This window comes from Carex rostrata, chromosome 20 (assembly GCF_964058835.1).
Source record: "Carex rostrata chromosome 20, lpCarRost1.2, whole genome shotgun sequence".
NCBI classification, from domain to species: Eukaryota; Viridiplantae; Streptophyta; class Magnoliopsida; order Poales; family Cyperaceae; genus Carex; species Carex rostrata.
Window position 1 is genome coordinate 2,998,358 of NC_135937.1, and position 20,471 is coordinate 3,018,828.

At 31.3% G+C, this 20,471-nt stretch overlaps 3 protein-coding genes across 3 annotated transcripts; 2 read left to right on the plus strand and 1 right to left on the minus strand.

Annotated features, from left to right (window-relative positions):
• Window positions 1-1,095: 1,095 nt before the first annotated feature.
• LOC144572743 (Cysteine/Histidine-rich C1 domain family protein) lies at window positions 1,096-2,582 on the minus strand. Its single transcript, XM_078322419.1, has 2 exons — window positions 2,249-2,582; window positions 1,096-1,784 (listed from the first exon to the last, which is right to left on the minus strand). Exons 1-2 carry the CDS (start codon window positions 2,481-2,483, stop codon window positions 1,219-1,221), a joined length of 801 nt encoding a protein of 266 aa, XP_078178545.1. The 5' UTR covers window positions 2,484-2,582; the 3' UTR covers window positions 1,096-1,218.
• An 11,411-nt stretch (window positions 2,583-13,993) lies between these two features.
• On the plus strand, window positions 13,994-15,882 carry LOC144572352 (mechanosensitive ion channel protein 1, mitochondrial-like). The gene is made up of 3 exons (XM_078321897.1): window positions 13,994-14,134; window positions 14,717-15,148; window positions 15,592-15,882. The coding sequence occupies exons 1-3, from the start codon at window positions 14,025-14,027 to the stop codon at window positions 15,860-15,862; spliced, it is 813 nt and encodes a 270-aa protein (XP_078178023.1). The 5' UTR covers window positions 13,994-14,024; the 3' UTR covers window positions 15,863-15,882.
• Window positions 15,883-16,222: 340 nt separating this feature from the next.
• LOC144572353 (mechanosensitive ion channel protein 1, mitochondrial-like) lies at window positions 16,223-17,651 on the plus strand. The gene is made up of 4 exons (XM_078321898.1): window positions 16,223-16,338; window positions 16,446-16,553; window positions 16,631-16,852; window positions 17,212-17,651. The coding sequence occupies exons 1-4, from the start codon at window positions 16,267-16,269 to the stop codon at window positions 17,293-17,295; spliced, it is 486 nt and encodes a 161-aa protein (XP_078178024.1). The 5' UTR covers window positions 16,223-16,266; the 3' UTR covers window positions 17,296-17,651.
• The last annotated feature ends 2,820 nt before the right edge of the window (window positions 17,652-20,471 follow it).

Consider the following 20,471-nt stretch of genomic DNA (forward strand, 5'->3'; position numbering starts at 1 on the left):
AGCATTTCTGACAAGCCTAAAACGTTACAACGTTTGATCCCTGTTTAAACAGCCTCAAACTTACTTTACCAAGCTTCTGATATTACAATTTGTATTCTTGATAAATGTCTTCATGATTTCTTCAGTCCAAGTATTTCATAATTCAATTTCATTTGACTTGAACCTACATATCTTTCAAAAATAGACGAAATCATAAAATTCAATAATTGTATGTTTTTGCAAATTAGTCAAATAGACGAAAAAGATTTTTGCTTGAACAACAGGTCTATTTACAAATTGTTAAACTTTAGAGGGGTGATTGATAATAAATATACAATCATATGGACATTACTTATTCCTCCCAAAATTAGAATTTTTGTTTGGCTACTACTTAACAATAAGATTCTTACTAAAAACATTTAAGTAGGAGGGGATGGAATGGTAATATGCAATATCAATTTTGCTCTTTAATGAAACTAGTAATCATCTGTTTCTCATTGTCAGCAAGCTCAAAAAATCTGGTTCTGGCTTGGGCAAAGTCAAAACCACTACTTAAATTGGCATTCAATTTCTGATATTTTTCAGTTTTCAATACACTTCCCTCTATGCAACAAAAAGGGTTTTTGATAATTTTTAGTGCATACTGTTGGACATTATGGAAATACCGTAATGAACTATGTTTTAATACTGTTTCAGTCAAGTTAGCAAGGAATATTATATTACTAATAATTTTGGTGTTTGAATATTGGTCAGGTAACATGGATAAGAGGCTGAAGGAGATGGCTGCAGCATGGCCATCTCGCGGAGTGTTTGGAACCCAAACGATAACCAGGTGGTACCGTACCAGTCTGTTGTAGTTGTACCAGGAAGCTCAACGGTAACAGTAAAATCAAAAAGTACCGTTGAATCAGCGATTTTCAAAGTGGCTTAATAAATAGTAAAAAAAATTCAAAAAATGTAAAATTTGGTCTCCAAACACATATTAATATGGAGAATAAGATGAATGGTTTGGATCGGTTATTTAGACTTTGAATCAAATGATTTATAGTCCAATGCACAAAGATGCCTATGCATTGCAATGTATGGTAGCCTTACTCTCACACACACACGCTTCCCTTGTAAAATTCAGAATTTTGAGGAATCCTTTAATTCCAAATTAATAACATAGTCACAGCTACTTAATTATAAACAACCTAAAAATCAGAGAATTATTTCATTAATCACAATACTAAGTCTACATCATCTTGAGATAAATGATCCGATAACCCCAGCTATAATAGCCGTTGGATCTCCAAGCACGGCAGAGATAACCACTTGCACGGCCAATGCCGCAACCTCACAGCACCTCTTAACTTTCCCCTTTCTTCTGTGGTGGTTTTTCGCGGCACCTACTATGTTCGGTACCTTGTAGCCATTACTAGATATTCCATATATCCCTATACTATTGCTCATTCCGCTTCCTATTCCCCTTTTTGTGTTACTAAAATTCCCGGTACTGCTGCTAATATGGTTGCTCCGGTAGTATATCTCATGCCAACTTTCAACAAGCATCTCAGTTACACATGCAACATGGAGGTTGTAATTCTTGCAAGAGCTCCGGTAACTCCAGCTGCGCCCCTTGCGTCCGCAACGGTGGCACGGGGATCTCACTTTCTGGTAAAGATATAGGCGGAGGCCTTCTTTGGCTTCTAAAACATGTGGCAAGGATGCACAGCATGGGTGTAGGTCGAACCCACAACGGTGACAGTGGTACACAAATCCTGTCACATCTTTCTCACAAGCATTGCAATACCGTGGTACGTTTCCTACCAAGAAAACGAGACGAGATTATCTATAAATTTAAACTTTATGGAATATTTTGGACAAAGGCAACTTCAGGGCAAAATTGGAACTTTGAAGTTCATATCATCTATTTTAGTTTGAATATTTTACTCTTATTATTTTTTTTTTTTTGTAAAGTTAGTCAAAGACATTACCGCAGTATTGATTATTAAGAAGCTAAAATTACAATCTGTACCCAAGAAATCATTAATTTAATTCATCTTTTTTTTTTTCTCTAGACACAATTCTGGATATATTATAAATGTTAAGATTATTTCAATTAAATTGACACTGGTGGTAGTAGTACTCTGTACCAATATTTTTTTTTTCTCTAAAAAAAATAAAAGAATGTTCTGAGAAAGTTACAGTCCTGTTTAATGTTATGCACCATTTGAAGACTCTACAATAAAGGTAAACAAAATAAAAATGTGTTCAAAGACAATGGTACCAGGGGGACGGGACATGAACTGAAATATGCATTTTGGATAAAATGCATGACGGAATGATGGATTGGAGGCAGCAAGCGCGCATTGCTTGTGTAGGTCATAGTCGCATGTGCTGCATTTATAGCGTGACCCGATCCCGACTTCCCGACAACCGTCACACTTGAATGGCGTCTCATGGTACTCTAGTCGAAGTGTGTGGTGTGGGTGGCTGAAATGGATAATTTCACCATATTTCATTCTTCTTTTTTGAGTTTTGAAAGAGCTAAGGTGGGGTGATCAGTGGTGTTGCTTGGGTATAAATAACGAAATGTACAGGATGGGGTCATTAAGCGCTTTTTCATGGTTGGGTCCTCTCCGTTTCTTTTAGAAAAAGGGGAAAAAGGAAAAATTGTGCCCCAATCCAGTTTCCACTGGCTCAAAAACAGCAGTTAGTTTGAAATAAAGGTCATTTTGTCAAGTTTTCTATTTAACTAAGTTCATATGCAAATGGTAATTTCATTTGCAGATGAATATGACACGAAATTAAGAAATATTATCAATCGATGATTTTATTTTGGGGCTGTCAATTAGTGTCGCTACGGTTATTTTGCCTTACATTAATTGAATAATTGTGATCTTATATAAATTCTGTCATTAATATAATACATATGTTGCTCTGGTATAAATGTTCAACAAGTTTAATTGTCACAATTTGTCTGTTATTGATATAGATTGGCTGTCAATATATATATATTTCTTTTTTTTAGTAGACACCACACTTATTAATTAATATTGGGTTTTGATTTAGGATGCTAAATGTGACAAATGATTAATTGAAACTGATAAATTTAACTAGATCCTGGAGGAATGGATCCGGACATTTCCATTATATTCTTTTTTCACTTGAGAGGAATTCCTCCCTGTGAATTCTTAATTAGTGGACTACAAAGTACAAACAGCTTGGAGACTGGAGAGTCCGTGTCCTGTAGAGTACTTGATAATTTGAAGTGATCAGTTTGACAAATTCCGACGATACAATCGAACATGCGAATAGATTTTTAGAAATGCAAAGACCATTTCAGGTGGCTTGAACGAGAAGGTGTTGGAGGAACAAATCCTTTGGATGCAGGAGAAAGAGTGAGTCTATGGTACTATGCATATTACGATTTGTTATCGTGCTACGGCTCTATATTTGAGTTTTCAAATCCTAACGGTCGATCCGAACCGTTCATCTTATTCTCCATATTAATATGTGTTTGGAGACCAAATTTTACATTTTTTAAAATTTTTTTACTATTATTTTAGATTTATTGAAAATCACTGTTTTTGGATGGTCCAGAATTTTCAGATCAAGTGATTTTCTAAATATCTAAAAAAATAGTAAATTTTTTTCAAAAAATATAAAATTTGGTCTCCAAACACATATTAATATGGAGAACAAGATGAACGGTTCGGATCGATTGTTAGAATTTGAAAACTTAAATATAGAGCCGTAGCACGATAACAACCCGTGATATGCATAGTACCATAGACTCACTCCAGGAGAAATGCAGCATCTTACGTCTATTCAAGTATTAATACCACATCAGACATTAAAGTGATCTAGTTTTGATTATTGCTAGGTTAGACTTTAATTACTTTTAGCACTGAAGCACTTAATTATTATTGGTACATCTGGATGTTTCAGGGTTTAAGCAAGTATTGATTCCAGGTAAAGAGAACAAAGCTGTAATAACTGTTGGACTTTTTAACTAAAAGGGTTTAACATATGTACAAGGAAAAGGGTTCCATTCATATCTTGTTGCATGGAATTAATTAATGATGGTTCTGGATGGTAAATCCAGATTGATGTTGAGATCGGATCTGATTAATATATTATTTGACAAGGTGATTTTTCATTATTAAATTGCAAACTTAATTCAATTACTATATATATTGTTATTTTACAAACTGCATAATATTCTCACTTGGTAATCAGAACTGAATGACAAAGCTATTATTACATAATGGTTCATAATGAAGTACAAATTTCATTCTAAGAAGTATCAATGGCAGTTCTATTTGTTATTGAATTTCTTATATACTAATGATGCCGAAATTTTTATTTATACCCCTTCAAAATAAAAAAATAAACCAAAACACTCTCAAAATAGAAGAATTCCACATTTACCCGGGCCGCTAAGCTAATCTACGGCTCATTGGTACAGATTGGCTTAGAGGTCCCTCAAAATTGTAATATATTCAATATTACACTATATTTTTTGGACTTTTGGGGGCCGCCAAGACAATCTGTACCCCCCTATAAATAGGCCGCATATTGACTTAGCGGCCCGGGTTTTATTTTTTTTATTTATGCTATTAATAAAAATTTCGGCTAATGATGCATTCATCAAATCAAAACTGAAACTTAACAAATAAATAATAACTTTAATAGGGGCAGAATTGGTATAAAAAATATATAGTTGTCTTTAGCTATTTATTTTGTAATTAGAGTACTTAAAATAGTACTTCCCTAACTCAAAACGATTGAAATATTTGAATCAAAATCAAACTAGAAAAGCGTACATAAGTTCGTAACGATCGAAGTTACATAATTCTATCCTCCAAACAAGTATTTTCAGAGAGTATCTTAATTTTTCCTCTCTTTAGTCTCTCTTGGCTCCGATTTTTTTTATTAATATCCATGATTAAATAGAAAAATACAGAAGTACCCACCATTTTTGGAAATTTCTAAAAATGTCGTAAAGTGGCGAGAATTTCAGCGATCCAGAAAAAATTGGACTGCCGTGATTCTCGACGGTTTAGACATAATATCATTTTTTGTGATTTGACATTCGGCCGAATGTTTACATTAGATTTGTGATTTTTTTATTCAATTAGAAGATTTTATGATTTTTCATTTTTTTTTCTATTAAAATATTAGATTTTTTTTAAAATAGATGTAAAATTATAGAATTAAATTTACTAGAAAGACTACGACAAATAATTTGGATTAACATTTTTCAGTTGTGATTTTTTGCAGCTGTAAAAATAATTAAAAAAAAATCTTTGTGTTACTGAAAAATAAATAAAAATGTTTTGAATCTGAGTTATTGAATCCAATCAAGAGTCACTTTTATGTAAATAAAGAAATTATCGTGATCCTTCTAGTACATTTAAAGTCTAAGGTAATTCAATATTCTTCTACAAGCTATTTTATATTTTTAATATTTTAATATTTTCTAAAATCACTTCTTAGAAAATAGATGGACTACCTTAGAATTTAAATGTACTAGAAAGACCACAATAAATTTTTTATTTACACGGAAATGATTTTTGAATCGAGATCAATAACTCAGATCTAAAATACTTTTATTGTTCCAGTAACACACAAAAAAATATTTTAATTTTTCTTACAACTGTAAAAAAAAATCCAACTGAAAAATTTTGAACCGGATTATTTGTCACAATATCTCTAGTAAATTCAATTCTATAGAATTTCATCTATTTTCAAAGAAATGTAAAAATATTTCTAATATTTTAATAGAAAAAAATCATAAAATCTTCTAATTAAATAAAACAAAATCACAAATCGAATGTAAATGTCAAATCACAAAAAACACCTATATCAAATAAAAAAGAATGATATTATGTCCGAACCGCTTAATGGTCCATTTTTTTTCTGGACTGTTGAGATTCCCAACGGTTTGGATATTTATAAAAATATCCGAAAATTGTGGACATTTTTGTATTTTTCTATTTAATCATGGATATTAATAAAAAAAAAATCGGCTCTTGGCTATAGGCTGGCTCAAGTCAAGTGTGACCTTTCTGTAATACATTTGTTCGGAAGGCGAAATTACAGATTATTAAGGTACATTTTAGCTGTCTTTTTTAATCATATTTATTTTAGTCTATTAATAATATGGAAATTATTTCTTCGAGTGAACATATCAAGGACTAGCATTATATTAGAAACATTATATTTCAATTATTTAAAACTTTTGGGAATCACTTTTAATTGGATTATTATTTAATAGTCTTCAACACATAATTAATTGTTTACATATAATTCTAATGTTAAATTCAAAATCTAACCATTTTCTACTTCAATTTTATGTATGACTCAGTGTTGCAAATAACGGTAGGCGGTCGTCGGATAGACAGGGTACTGCCAAACGATTACTCATAAATAAGTCAATAATCGGTAATAATCAGTCATAATTAGAAATAATGAGTTGATTAGTTGGAAAAAACTATGACAGTTTGATCACCACCAATAACTAATCAACCGATTAATTAACCTAAACATATGTCTTTTACAACACTGGTATGACCGTAGAATTATGTTTTATGAACTCAATCTTACTGCTATTATCAAAAGTATCTGTTATTCAATTTGTTCCATGAATCATATCAATATAGAACCAAAATTTGTTACATTTTTTTTTAGTAAAAATTAGAAATGAAGCTATCAAACTATTTAATATTCATAAATAATTATTTATTTTGAATTTTGAACCTCCCATTTCTATACAGAGAGCATTATTAATTTATTATATATACTGTAACTCAACCTTCTATAGCCGGATATATTGATAATTTTAGCAGATGTATTGCTTAGTTAACAACTACTCACGGAAATCTGTCATCATATATGTATATATTTTCCTCAAAAAAAATTCATATATGTATATTAATTAGGTTACGGTATTATACTATTATGTATAGCACATATCGGTTTAGTTATGAACTATCTTGAAAGTTCAAACAGCCAATACAAACCTCTCAACATGATCATCATATGAAAATGTACTTAGAAATTAAATTTTATATTTTTTTTAGAACATTTTTCTATTATTTTAGATACGTAGACATCACTAGCTACTTTTGTATGATCCAGAATCTTTAAATCAAGTAAAAAAGAAAACTAAAAGAAAATATATATAATTTGATCTTCAATTACATTTTCGTATAGAGATAATGTTAAATAGTTCATATTGATTGTTTAAATTTTGATAAAAAAAAATTAATCCATAATGTGCCTATTCGGCTAGACAAGATTAAGACTCCTTAAGGCTCCTTTAGCTCTTAATCCATGTTAATCTTATCGAACAACAACTCCTTTTGCAAGATTAAGAACCCTCCTTAGTGCAACACCTTAATCGAGGGGAACCCCTTAAGATTTTGCTGTTCAAATCGCTTCCTTGAGGCTAAAAATTGCATATTTATTTTACAATATTGCCCTCACCAACTAACCTCCTTAAGGTCTTGTGCATTTTTAATTCATTTTTCACTTTCTTTGTTTGGAGCGGGAATGCACCCCTTGGCGCAAGAAAGAAAAGACCTGATTTTTCCGACGTTGATGGCTCTCAGCCTCTCACACGAATAATTTAAATGTAATATAATGTGAAAAACAATGAATTAATTATCATTTCAATAATGTTATATAACAATTTAGAATGGGAGTATGTTGATCTTTGTCTCTTGTCACATAATAAAGTAGACTTTTTTATGTTTAATCCATCTTTCATCTTAATTTTTTACTTGCCGAACATGAACTCCTTAGCACTCCTTAAGCTCTTAATCCTTCACCCCCTTAATCCATGTTGTCGAAGTGAGCCAATACGAACAGATCTGCGCCATGCATGACACCGTATAGCGTCACTCATATTAATTTTTGCTACACCGTATTAAAAATATTCTTATTTGTATATATAAGTCTTTTTTTTTTTTTGCATTAATTCAAAGTTCCGTGAGACATTTTTTTTTTTCATTTTTGTTGTCTTCTTCCAATGTATAGGATTGAGATGACATGCTGCATAGGCACTAGTTGGTTCGAATCAGGTGCTTTTGGGAACGCATTCTGTTTTGAGAATAATGGAACATCATTTTAAATTATTGCAGGTTTAATAAGCATCCAACTTTTTTTGGCTTCATCAAACTTATTCTATAAATATTCTAACAAAATTGTAAACATTAAATGGAAAATTGGACTGTCAAGTGTCAAATAATATTTTATAGAGTAAGGCTTGGATGCTATGGATAGCATAGAGGGCTACGGTGCTACGGCTCAATATTCGAGTTTTCAAAATCCTAACAGTCGATCTGAACCGTTCATCCTGTTCTCCATATTAATATGTGTTTGGAGACCAAATTTTACATTTTTTGGAAAAATTTTACTATTTTTTTAGCTAGGTAGAAAATCACTTGATCTAAAATATTATGCACCATCCAGATCTTTGATTTTCTGCCTATCTAAAAAAATAGTAAAAAATTTCCAAAAAATGTAAAATTTGGTCTCCAAACATATATTAATATGGAGAACAAGATGAACGGTTCGGATCAACTGTTAGGATTTTGAAAACTCGAATATTGAGCCGTAGCACCGTAGCCCTCTATGCTATCCATAGCACCCAAGCCTTACTCTATTTTATATCACCTTTTTTAGTGCATGTCAAAAGTTTGAAATTTCGGCTTTATTTTCATGGATATCAACATATTTGTTAATTTGAATAACGTGGAGAACTTCTATAAGTGTTTTTTTTTTTCTTTTATGTATCTTCTGTGCGAAACAAAAAGAACATTAGTCCAATTACTTTAATTTATCACATATAAATTAAAAGGGTTTATTGCGCCTACGGTCACAAATCCAAGAAAAATCAAGGTTCTATTAATCAGATATAATTAACTATTTTGTAACTTTCTTTTATCATTTGACTCTTATATTTTTTAGGTTTAATTCTTAGAAAATGAAGGCACGACGAGAAGATGAAACCATGAAAATACACAAAAATGAGATAGTTACACTCTCTTTATTTCAAATTTAATCTTAAAATAAATTTTGATTATATTGTAAGGTCCATATGCACATTCAATTGTTTTTTCATTAGTCTCTATAATAGTTTACTATCTTTTAAGAGAATAATATAGTAAGTTTTTTTTTATAAAATTCGACATAAATCACACCTCATGAATATAAACAAGACCAAAGATTTGAATTTCATATTTTCAAATTTTGAAATATCAATATAAAAGATATTATATTTTATTTCGTGACATAAAAAGCTTGCGGCATTAGAACCGTCCTGTTTTTAGAAGTATGCATATCTAATTATCTAAAGTTGGTTGTTTGATGAACAGTCCCAATCTTATTGTTTGATAAAAATACTCTTTGATTAAGTAAAATAGAGGAAATATTACTTGTTTTCTTTTTATATTGAAGACATAGTATACAAAGTAAATAGTGTATAATACTTTTTGCCTTTGTAAATTTTCATATTATTTAACTAAAATAAATGAATTATTTCTTGTTTGATATTAATTGATCGACATCCTAAAAAAAACAAAGTTCATAAAGCTTTTGTGCTAAATTTTTATTGACTTGATTTTGATAGAAGTTTTCTGAAAAAAATTTGGAGATAAAAGATGGAGTCAAACTTCTCAACTCTAAACATATTGTCCAAAAACTTTTACTTTTAGAATTGACTTCTTATTTTTATTTTTATTTTTAAGGGACGCACTTAAATAACATGGCATATTAAATATAACGTCTCATTTGTTGTGACTTTGCGAATCTTCATATTCAAAATTAGAAGATTTTTTTCTTTTTTTTCCCGTCCTTTGATATCAGACAGAGCTTGAAGAAATATATAGTCTATATCAGTGTAGTAAAAAACGTCCGTTTAGACCGACTAATCGGCCGATTTATCGTTGGCGGTGACTAAACTGTCATGAATTTTTCTGACTAATTGGCTGATTATTTTCGATTATAGCCAATTATTCCTGCTTATTTCCAATTAATCACTTGACAGTACCCTACCCATCTAACGACCGCATACCGTTATTTACAACACTGGTCTATACTAGTAACATTAATTTGCCAACTCTTTTAATGTAACAAACAATTATTTACAAGAAAACAATTTTACAGGCGAAACACAAATTGACCCAACCGAAACCCCACAAATTAAATTATCGGAATCAACTTTTTAATTATGCTGTGTAAAGAGGCCTTAATTATTATATTCTTTGGCTAACTATCAAACAAGGAATTTGTTCTGGGTGAGCCTATTGCACCTACCTCGACAATTTTTGTTACAAAAAGAGGGTGCTGTATTAAGATAACAAAGCATATGAAAGAGAATAATAACATGGAATTTTTGACACTTGTTGTCCTTTTGTTCGATTCTTATTTTTAATAGCCCCATGCATATTATTGGCCTACTTGAGCTTTTCAAATGTTCATATTCCACATGCATGTTTCATTTTAGAAAGACTGAATCCTGCTCCCCACTTTAGTTTAGGGCTTATCAACTCAAGAAAAGATTGTAACAATACAACGAGAGTAATTTTGATGTATGCTGAATGCTTATGATATATATATATATACAGAGAGAGAGAGAGAGTTAGGCTGGGGTGCTATGGATAGCATAGAGGCCTCTATGCTACGGCTCAATATTCGAGTTTTCAAAATCCAAATGGTCGATCCGAACCGTTCATCTTATTCTCCATATTAATATCTGCTTGGAGACCAAATTTTACATTTTTCTGAATTTTTTTACTATTTATTAAGTATTTTACAAAATTGTTGATCCAACGGTGGCTGCACAAAACAGTAAAACCGTTGGATTAGCGATTTTCAAAGTGGCTTAATAAATAGTAAAAAAATTCAGAAAATTATAAAATTTGGTCTCCAAGCAGATATTAATATGGAGAATAAGATGAACGGTTCGGATCGACCGTTTGAATTTTGAAAACTTGAATATTGAGCCGTAGCACGGGAGGCCACTATGCTATCCATAGCACCCCAGCCTAACTCTATATATATATATATATATATATATATATATGTATGTATGTACAATTAAAAAAAATTAGAGCTAAAAATAAAATTGGATGTATTATCTTTTATTTAGATATGATGTGTATTAAATTTAAATCAATTTAAAATTCAATTGTTCATCTATATATCATTTGACGGTTAAAATTCCATTGTTAAACATTTGAAATTAATTTGAAAGACTAAATAACTTTCAAATTAATTTGAAAGATGATCTATCCGACTATTTGAAAAAAATAAAATACACATTTGTAGTTTAAATTTTTAATTTGAACGATATTGTTTATGATATCTATTAACTATTATACATAAAAGTTGAATATACTCTAAAAATACTCTTAAATTTATGGAGCCGGGCTACTATAATATCAGTGTTATTTCAGCCGTAGTGATACTGACTTTAAAATCTATCAAATAGGCTTCAAATAACGAATCCAAACTGTTCGAACTAATGCATTTACATATAAAATTTATAATTTTTCGAATTCATCTCGTATGAAGTCAAGTGGTAAAAAAATAATAATAAACTAATGCATTAGAATTAGCTTAAAAATCTTCTTTTTTGACGGTTTGATTGCATACAAAATGACTTCAAAAAATTGTAAACTTTACATGTAAATACATCACTGTAGCCCAAGTTATTTATGTAAATGCAAATACATGTTTCGTTGATGCCTATTCCAATGTAAATGAGCCCAAATTATCTGTGTTAAAATCACTTCTAGTTAAACGGACCTAATTAATTCATATTTACTAGAATAACTGAGTTCTAAATCTCTTATTTTATAATTTATTATATCTCAACCAACCGCCAAACACTACGTAGCAATCAGCTTGTGACATGTGCTAACGCTTCACTATAAAGTCTATTTTTTTTTCTTTTGCACCATCTCTCTCACACCGGTAATCTCCATTTGAAAAATGAAAATAAATTATTTCATAAATCTTCTGTAATGGAATTGTCCATAACGAATTATTTCAACAAATTATTATATATTTTTCAAAAAAAAAAATTTCTTTAACCACAAAAACATCGGAAAGTAGTACCGATGAACTTACGTGTGATGTACTCCAGAATCAGATTTTAGAAGAAAAGAGAAAGAAAGAGATAAGAAGAAGTTTATCTTTAAATTAGAGAGTAAATATATTAAAGGGGGGTCATGCCTAAAAATGCATCTTAGTTCCTTTTTTTTATTTTCTTCTTTTTGACTTGCCTTTAAAATTTTAATTGGCAGAGCATAAACATGAGTTGGACAATCTGATAACTTTTCTCGACATCATAACTTTATGTGGTTGTGGCCTGTGGGGATCATAATTAACTGAGAGACTGTAAAACTTCAGCACTGAATTTTTTTTTCTCAAAGTATTAATATTGACATTCTCAACTATTTTATCATATGCACATAAGTATTTATGCTTATGAAGTGAATATTTTTTACGTAAATAATTGTCTTCGTAACCAAATCTTCCAAACACCCCCGCATCATAAATACCTATTGGATACCACTCAAACTACATTGGGGGACTATACACATTTTTAGATGTGGATTTTTTTTTCTTCATCCATATTTTTGACGATCTGTGAGGAATTTTGCGAATCTAAAACTACGAACGTTTTATACTCTAATTTTTATTTCAAATGAGTTCCATAATGAAGTATTTTTGGGCCCATTGTTATACAAATATTTATACCTCGTCGTGCAAATATTTATATCTATACTTACGAGTATTTTTTACATATAACACTGGATGACATCTGAAAAATATTAATATTAAGTATTTAGAGTATTTATATTTATGCACTGAAGTATTAATACCTATGATGTCAACTATTTTTTAGAGGAATGTTAACGCGAGGACAATTGAAGAAGGTTGATGCAGGAATACGGGGTCTCCACTACTTCATTAGAGGAAGATTGACACAAGAATAATTGGAGGACGGGAAAAGGAGGATGATCATATCAAGTTGAATCAAAGTATTAATATCTTATTTGTCAAGTATTAATATCTAAAATTAAGTATTTATAAATATGAAAATTAACACAGAAACAAGTGTGGGGATTAGAAAATGGAACCATATAATTAATAGGAATCAATACATCATTCAAGAAAAGTTGATGCAAAAACAATACAGAAATTCAAGAGGGGATTCTAATAAATAATAATTATTATATTTGTTTATAATTTTATATAATTCACATTTTGACATATAAATGTGTAAGGTGTATACTTGATTGAACAAATTTATACTCGATTCAATCTATAATCCCGTGACACCGCATGATCAATTTAATTGAAAAGTAATCTATGAACTACGTATTAGTTTAAAAGTAAAATATTAGCGTTATCCTCTTAGAATTCATGATGTCTTTATTTGTGTAACTTCATTTTTAGAACTACATCTTAAAATTTAAAATTTAAATGTTAAAAGAAACTGTTAAATATGAAATTTATATTTTTTTTTCTATGCACATATAAAACATCTTGGCATATTGAGTTCTAATTAGTATGAAGAATTTGAAATAATATATATTAATATGGATGAAATCTGAACATTAATTTTTCAACTTATCTATTAATATAAAACTAAAATAGAAAAATAATAATTCTATATATGTATGTAAATAAAATAAGTACAGATCACATTTAATAATGTTATTTTGATATATATATTTTTATTATTATTAAAACTTAAAAAAAAAGTATGACGAAGATATAAAAAATAGAAGTATTTAAATTCTCCCCTTTCAACAAAAAAAATATGAGGGAATGCGGGATAGAGAAATAAATAAAACGTAGGATTAATGCATCTACGGCTACAATAGATAACTGAGACAACGGTTAGTAACTCGAAGCCAATCAGACGGATCGTATTGCACCTCCAGTTGAGAATCCTGTCCGGATATTAGTCGGTCGTCTCTCTTTTGATCCAACGATCTAAAATTAAGTATCGCGCTAAAACCGTGGTCGAAAGATCCATGGCCGGAACCTCAGTCAACGTTCTTTTGCAAGGGGAGTGTGGTCGGTGGATTTCCATTTCCAATGTTCGTGGGAAGAAAGTTAGATTCAACCATTGTTCATTAAACTGGTAAAGTTGTTTTCTTTTCTTCAATGAAACTCGTTGTGTCGATGTGTGCTGTAATGAAAGTTTGATTATTTTTGGTTTTTTGATCCAAATTAATACTCTCATTAAGCTTCTATCATTCGTGAACATTATCGAACTACACATTTTGTCTTTCTAGCCTCTAATTGCTCTCCCAAAGCTAAGTGTTTCTGGGAGTATCACCCTTACGAATTGAAATGTCAAGAAAAATAAGTACAAAAAAAAAAAAAATGAATACTCCTACATTTTTTACTTCTTTACCGCTTTAATGCTTGGCATCAGAATAAGATTATTATTTTTTTTACTTAAACTCTGATTATCTTTGATGCGACCTACGCCTCTGCAATGGTAGCACTTAGGCAGTGCTTTATGTTCCATTCTGCACAGAATTAAGCCAATTCCTTGCAGTAAAATTGGGCCCCATTATCTGAGACTGTAGCCCTTGGTATACCCAAGTGGACCAGAATTTGTTTGTAGACTTGGGTACAGCTTGAAAGGTGAGAAAATGTTAACCTGACAATGAAGGTTTTCTATTTCTTGATTTGATTTTCCATGTCCTAACCGTAGGGGTGAACCACTTGCCAATGCAATCTACTGTCGGACCTATCCATCAATTGTCGTATCAGACAATTTAAATAATACAGACAACTGGAGTGAATTGCTCGAAAAGGCATGCCATTCCTCTATAAACATGACAATTGGCGACAAAGCAAAAGAGATATCCGACTCATTCGTGCATCATGTACAACTGTGGTACCAGTCAAGTTTGGATTTGCAGGGAGTGGCTGTACCCGTCTGTGGGACACTGCTCGGCACATTGCTAGCATGGTTTGCCATACCAGTTTCATTTCAGCAATGTCACAAGTACATTTCTTGGAACCCTGTTTTGAGATTTTTAGGGGTGACTACAAAGATAGAGGTCCCTTATAAGAACAGCATGTGGAATGCTTTAGAGGATCTTGTGAAATATCTGGTTGTTTTCATGGCCTTTTCACAAATGTAAGTTTTGTAGCAGCCCATGGCCATTGTATAACAAAAAAAAATTCTTTCTAGCACTATTTATTTTAGTTGTATTTGGCATTCAATTTCTTTAGAATCTTTTGCATTGAATGAAGGTTGGTATTTGAAAGAAATGAGATAAAGCACAATTGAAGTAGAAGAATTTAGGAAGTAAATGACTTTATTAGACAGGAATATCATTTTCATGTTTTATAAAAAGCAAAAGAAAATGGATCATGTGCTTGAATCTAGGTCAAGATGGTTCAAACAAATTGAAGGAAATATTAAGGACAAAGTGATCATTTTGTCCAATCACCTTATTAGCTTATCTTAGTTTTGGGCATTTTTGCAAATATTTATACATAGAGGGTGCTTTATTTTGCAAATTTATAAAATAACTTTTCGGTCATCATTATTAATTTCTTTAGTTACTTTCTGTGCAGAGGGTCAATAGTTGTCCCAAGTCTTTCAGCATATCTCCCGCAATTATGGAGAGGTGCAGCAATACTTTCTCTGGTTTTGTTTCTTCACGAGTGGAAAACTAATTCCTTTTCTTTTGTTCTGGCTAACGACACCATTCTTGGGCTCGATAAAGATAAACTATATTTTCTTGATAAATTGTCGTCAACTGGCCTTGGATTGATTGCTGTGATGGGGCTATCTGAGGCTTTTGATATCGGCGTGCAGTCAATCCTGACCTTCAGTGGTATCTGAGTAAACCAGTTGGACAGTGAATAGTGAGAAATATTTTTAAAAGGATACAATGGGTTATCGCATACAATCAGTTTCTTTTCCATCTAATTAGATGCATGTGCTAATACTTGCATATATGAGTTAAAATTTATAATTTATTGAATACCGCTTGGTGGTAAAAGATCCAGAGTAAAATAGTATGTTTAATATATTGGGTTAACCACGATACTTTTGGCAGTGATGAATATCCAGAAAAAAAAAATATTTAGTGATCATACGGAACATTATTACTCAACTATTTATATTCTAGATATGTGGTGATAATTTAATCTGACCATTTAGCTGTAAAATTGAGGAAGACTACTCTAATCTTATTTTACTCTTATTCTTTCACAAGTGTAGCAACTGCTTATGGGTCCAAAGATATGATGGCTAACATTCTCAGTGGGTTGTCTCTGAGATTTTCAAAGCCATTTTTTATTGGTGATAGCATAAAAGTAACTCTCTCTCTCTATCTATCTATCTGCCTCTCTCTCTGCAATTTTCCAATAGTAGTTTGGTTGCCTTATTACTATTTGAGTTGCTTACACGGTATATTTTACAGGCTGGGTCAATAGAGGGAGAAATAACTGAAATTGGGCTCACTATCACTTCTTTGATTAGTCCAGAAGAGTTTCCTGTTAAAGTTCCAAATTCTGTTTTCTCAAGTCAGGTAAAGTAAATGACTTATTTCTCTAGATGACTAAAGTTGATTTATTGCTTTCATTCCAATTTTTTAAATCCTTTCAGATGATAGTGAACAAGTCACGAGCTCAGTGGCATGTTTCTCTCATGAAAATACCCATAAAAATTGAGGATATAGAAAAAGTACCGCTGATTTCGGAGGAAATAAAGGCAGCGCTCAGGTCCAACCCAAATGTCTTCTTAGGAAGAGATGCTCCTTTCTGTTATCTCTCTCGGCTTGAGGGCTCTTTAGGTGACCTCACAATGGGTTGCAATCTTAAAGCCATGGTTTCTTTCTGTCTTTTTTTATTTTCGTTTTTCTTATTTTTTTTTCAGAGGATGTTAATTCTTACCTGACTTGAACCAAGACATACCAGGTCCAGGCATGTCACACCCTGACACAACCTGGTAGCATGTAAACATTAATTTACATTATTTAACCATGTCAATCTTTTTCAGATAATATATTGAAGTTTAGATGAAAAGATATATAATAAAGTTGTTTTTCAAAAGAACGTAAATCAGATATACTCTTGTAAACTTGTAAAAAAAAATACCAGACCAACCCAATCAAGAAAGACCTGGTCTGTGCATGTCCTTTTGCTTCCTCTTGATTAAACTTTTTTTGAGTAATTGATGATTTGTAGAGGAAAGACGAGTTATTTGCAGCGGAACAAGATATTATAATTCAAGCCGCTAAAATTATCAGGCAAAACGGTGCTGAGATCTGAAGCATTTTCAGTTTGGCTGGCATCAATAATAGTACAAAGCAAGTCCGTTTTTGCACCTTGCGGTATTATATGTAACTGCAGTGAGAACCACAGGATTAGCGCAATGCTGCGAGTCCCATCTCTCTATGGAGAGCTGATGGTTCAATTCTCGAGAATAACATCTTAAAGACGCTAGGCGTACCGGAGTCCTTCAATAAAATAAAATGTAACTGCCGTTACAATTTACTCTTGTTTTCATTCCTTTTTGTAGTTGAATTTTGAATCTTTTATTGTTTTTAATAAAGCTGTTTTTCTGTGTAATAGGTTAGCACAAAATGTTATTTTTAAGATAAGTTTATTGTAATTGATTAACTTGATAATTAGAGTCCTGATAGGAGAGGATTTCAAGTTTATTGGGGAATGACTTAGAGCATCAGTAGAGAGAATATTTTGGGGTTTATATCCTCCGCAGTACATAACATCCCAGCCTATCTTTTACATCAAAATTCGTGTATGTATGGATCATGAGGCGAGTAAATGAAGGATATGGATAATTGTGAGATATTGCGGATAGGTTGGCTAATTGGGAGATACTACGGGGATTTGAACTAAAAAAAAAAAATCTGATCTCATGTGGGGAAATGTGGAATACTACTGGTAGCACAGAGGGAGGTTGGTGGTACCGATCATAGAAATGAGTGTTATTAAGGTACATGCCTACATGGCCCTTGGCATAAGTAAAGAAGCATCGTTACTCGATTTTTGACTCCAGATTTTTTTTTTTTTAAAAGAGAAGTCCAATGATAATTGGTGCCAGTTACGATACAGGACAATAAAATATTTTGACAGATTTCTCTCTCTCTCAGTCTCTCTCTCTCTGTTTATATATGCGAAGTTTTTACCAAAAATTACAAATATTTGAAACTAACAAAATCTTCCTAAGCATATCTTTATCCGGCGGGCAACAAAAAGTATACAAATTTTTCGGGTTGTGTGGACAGCCACTGTTGCACAAGGAGGAGCTTTTCTACAAGGAATTCCTGACCGATCCCTTCATTATTAAAATATTAATTGATAATTTGATATGAATCTCAATGGAATTCCTGACCGATTTAATTTTAAGTAATTATATGGGTACAAGAGAAGTCACTTTTGTACGGTACGGATCGGGTGAAGATATTTTTATACTCATATTTATTAAAATTGATTTTATCCATATCCTACCCTACTCATACCCGCTAATTTTTCGGGTTGTGTGGACAGCCACTGTTGCACAAGGAGGAGCTTTTCTACAAGGAATTCCTGACCGATCCCTTCATTATTAAAATATTAATTGATAATTTGATATGAATCTCAATGGAATTCCCGACCGATTTAATTTTAAGTAATTATATGGGTACAAGAGAAGTCACTTTTGTACGGTACGGATCGGGTAAAGACATTTTTATACTCATATTTATTAAAATTGATTTTACCCATACCCTACCCTACCTATACCCACTAATATTATCGGGTAATGAAACGGTAGCGGGTGAATAACGGATAATAGTAATATAATAATTAGTTTTATTATATTTTACAAATAGAACATTAAAAAATCATTCATTTCACACATGTGTAATTGCATTAATAATAAAAAATAAAAATAAATTTGCAATCAATTTCAATTAAATTATTTTTTGTAAAGCAAGGAAATTCAAAAATATGAATATCACTTCAAACAAATTCAATTATTTAACTAAATAACAAAATATGCAAATAAAAATAATATGTTTAATATTTTTTATAGCAAAAGACATACAATACTAAATAATAAAATTACATCATTAATTAATTATTGCTCAAAAACATTTAACAAAAGAGAAGCAAAAAAAGTCACTGAATAATAAAATAGAAACAAAAATAAATAAAATAATTTATTCAAGCATAGTTCAACTGAGACATAATACTTCTGCCAAAAATAATTACATTGTTCACGATTCACGAACCGATATATCTAAAATAAGTATCGAGAACATTGCCAGAGATTAACAAGCAACACAACCTTAATGATATATCAATCATCAAGGTTAATACCCAAAGATGAATTCTCATTCTAGGAGGAAAAGACAAAACAAACATGAAATTCACAAAACTAACGTCATATCAGGAACTTTGATTTATTATACTGTAAATCTTTTCCAAAGTTTAGAGGAAATTAAATTGGAACTGAGAGTATTCTTGCGGATTTTACTTTTCATTCTTATGATTGAATAAAAAGACAAGAAAACTAAGATGGATAAAAAAATATATAGGAAGATAAATTTAGGTGTTGGAATAGAAAGACGCAATTACACAATACTTAGTGCGCTTAAATAGAAAGGCACAATTAAGAAGTGCTAAAATGGAAGAGTAAATCTAGGTGCTAAATTGAATATATATAATTTAAATTTTGTAATTACTTTATAGAGTAACGGGTACAAAATAGCTATTACCCGTACTCTTACCCATTTGGCTAACGAAAAAAAAAATTATTCATACCCATGTCCAATAAGTTATTGAAAAAAAAAAAAAATCTTACTCATACCTGTCTTATCGAATACGATATGGGTCGAATAAACGGCTAAAAAGGTACCATTAACATTTGACACCCCTATGTCTAGTGTTGTAAGAGGTGGATAAGTCTCTTGCTTCTGACTTAAGTTGTCCAATAAAGAATAAAACAGGAGTAATATGGAATAAGGGGTGAATTAATCTGGAATTTAGACAGGTCAACTTATTCAACATTTCGTCTATACGGTCTACTGCTCTACTGTCATAGAATGAGATTTGTTTTTCAATAATTTATTTCAAACAAGATGTAAAAACTAAAAAGTAAAGAATAAGATAAAATAGGTAATTTAATTCATCTTAAATTAATTTAAATTGCAACCCCAAAACAATTTTGACCTATGAATTTGAGCGCTTACACCAGAGAGTCTCTCGGTCTTGGGCCAGGTGGATCCGAACAACAGACATGTAGTAATCAGGCCTCGAAATTTCAATTTATCTATCCTTCCTCCTCTCCTCCTGATACAGTGCAGTAGTATAACAGCGTCCGGGCCTTAGACCACACGGTTTTAAATTCTCCCTAACTCTTTTATCGCGACTGTGGGCCACTTTACTTTTCCTTATACCCAACCCAGGGGCTTCTTATTTCTGAATTCTCGCCTTTCCTT

Bases quoted from the DNA above. Each gene is read 5' to 3' on its own strand.
- LOC144572743 (XM_078322419.1), bottom strand. From the start codon at position 2,483: ATGAAATATGGTGAAATTATCCATTTCAGCCACCCACACCACACACTT. The intron at 1,785-2,248 runs GTACCATTGTCT...TTTTCTTGGTAG, and splicing joins GTTCATGTCCCGTCCCCCTG to GAAACGTACCACGGTATTGC.
- LOC144572352 (XM_078321897.1), top strand. From the start codon at position 14,025: ATGGCCGGAACCTCAGTCAACGTTCTTTTGCAAGGGGAGTGTGGTCGG. The intron at 14,135-14,716 runs GTAAAGTTGTTT...TCCTAACCGTAG, and splicing joins AACCATTGTTCATTAAACTG to GGGTGAACCACTTGCCAATG. The intron at 15,149-15,591 runs GTAAGTTTTGTA...CTTTCTGTGCAG, and splicing joins TTCATGGCCTTTTCACAAAT to AGGGTCAATAGTTGTCCCAA.
- LOC144572353 (XM_078321898.1), top strand. From the start codon at position 16,267: ATGATGGCTAACATTCTCAGTGGGTTGTCTCTGAGATTTTCAAAGCCA. The intron at 16,339-16,445 runs GTAACTCTCTCT...TATATTTTACAG, and splicing joins TTATTGGTGATAGCATAAAA to GCTGGGTCAATAGAGGGAGA. The intron at 16,554-16,630 runs GTAAAGTAAATG...AAATCCTTTCAG, and splicing joins ATTCTGTTTTCTCAAGTCAG to ATGATAGTGAACAAGTCACG.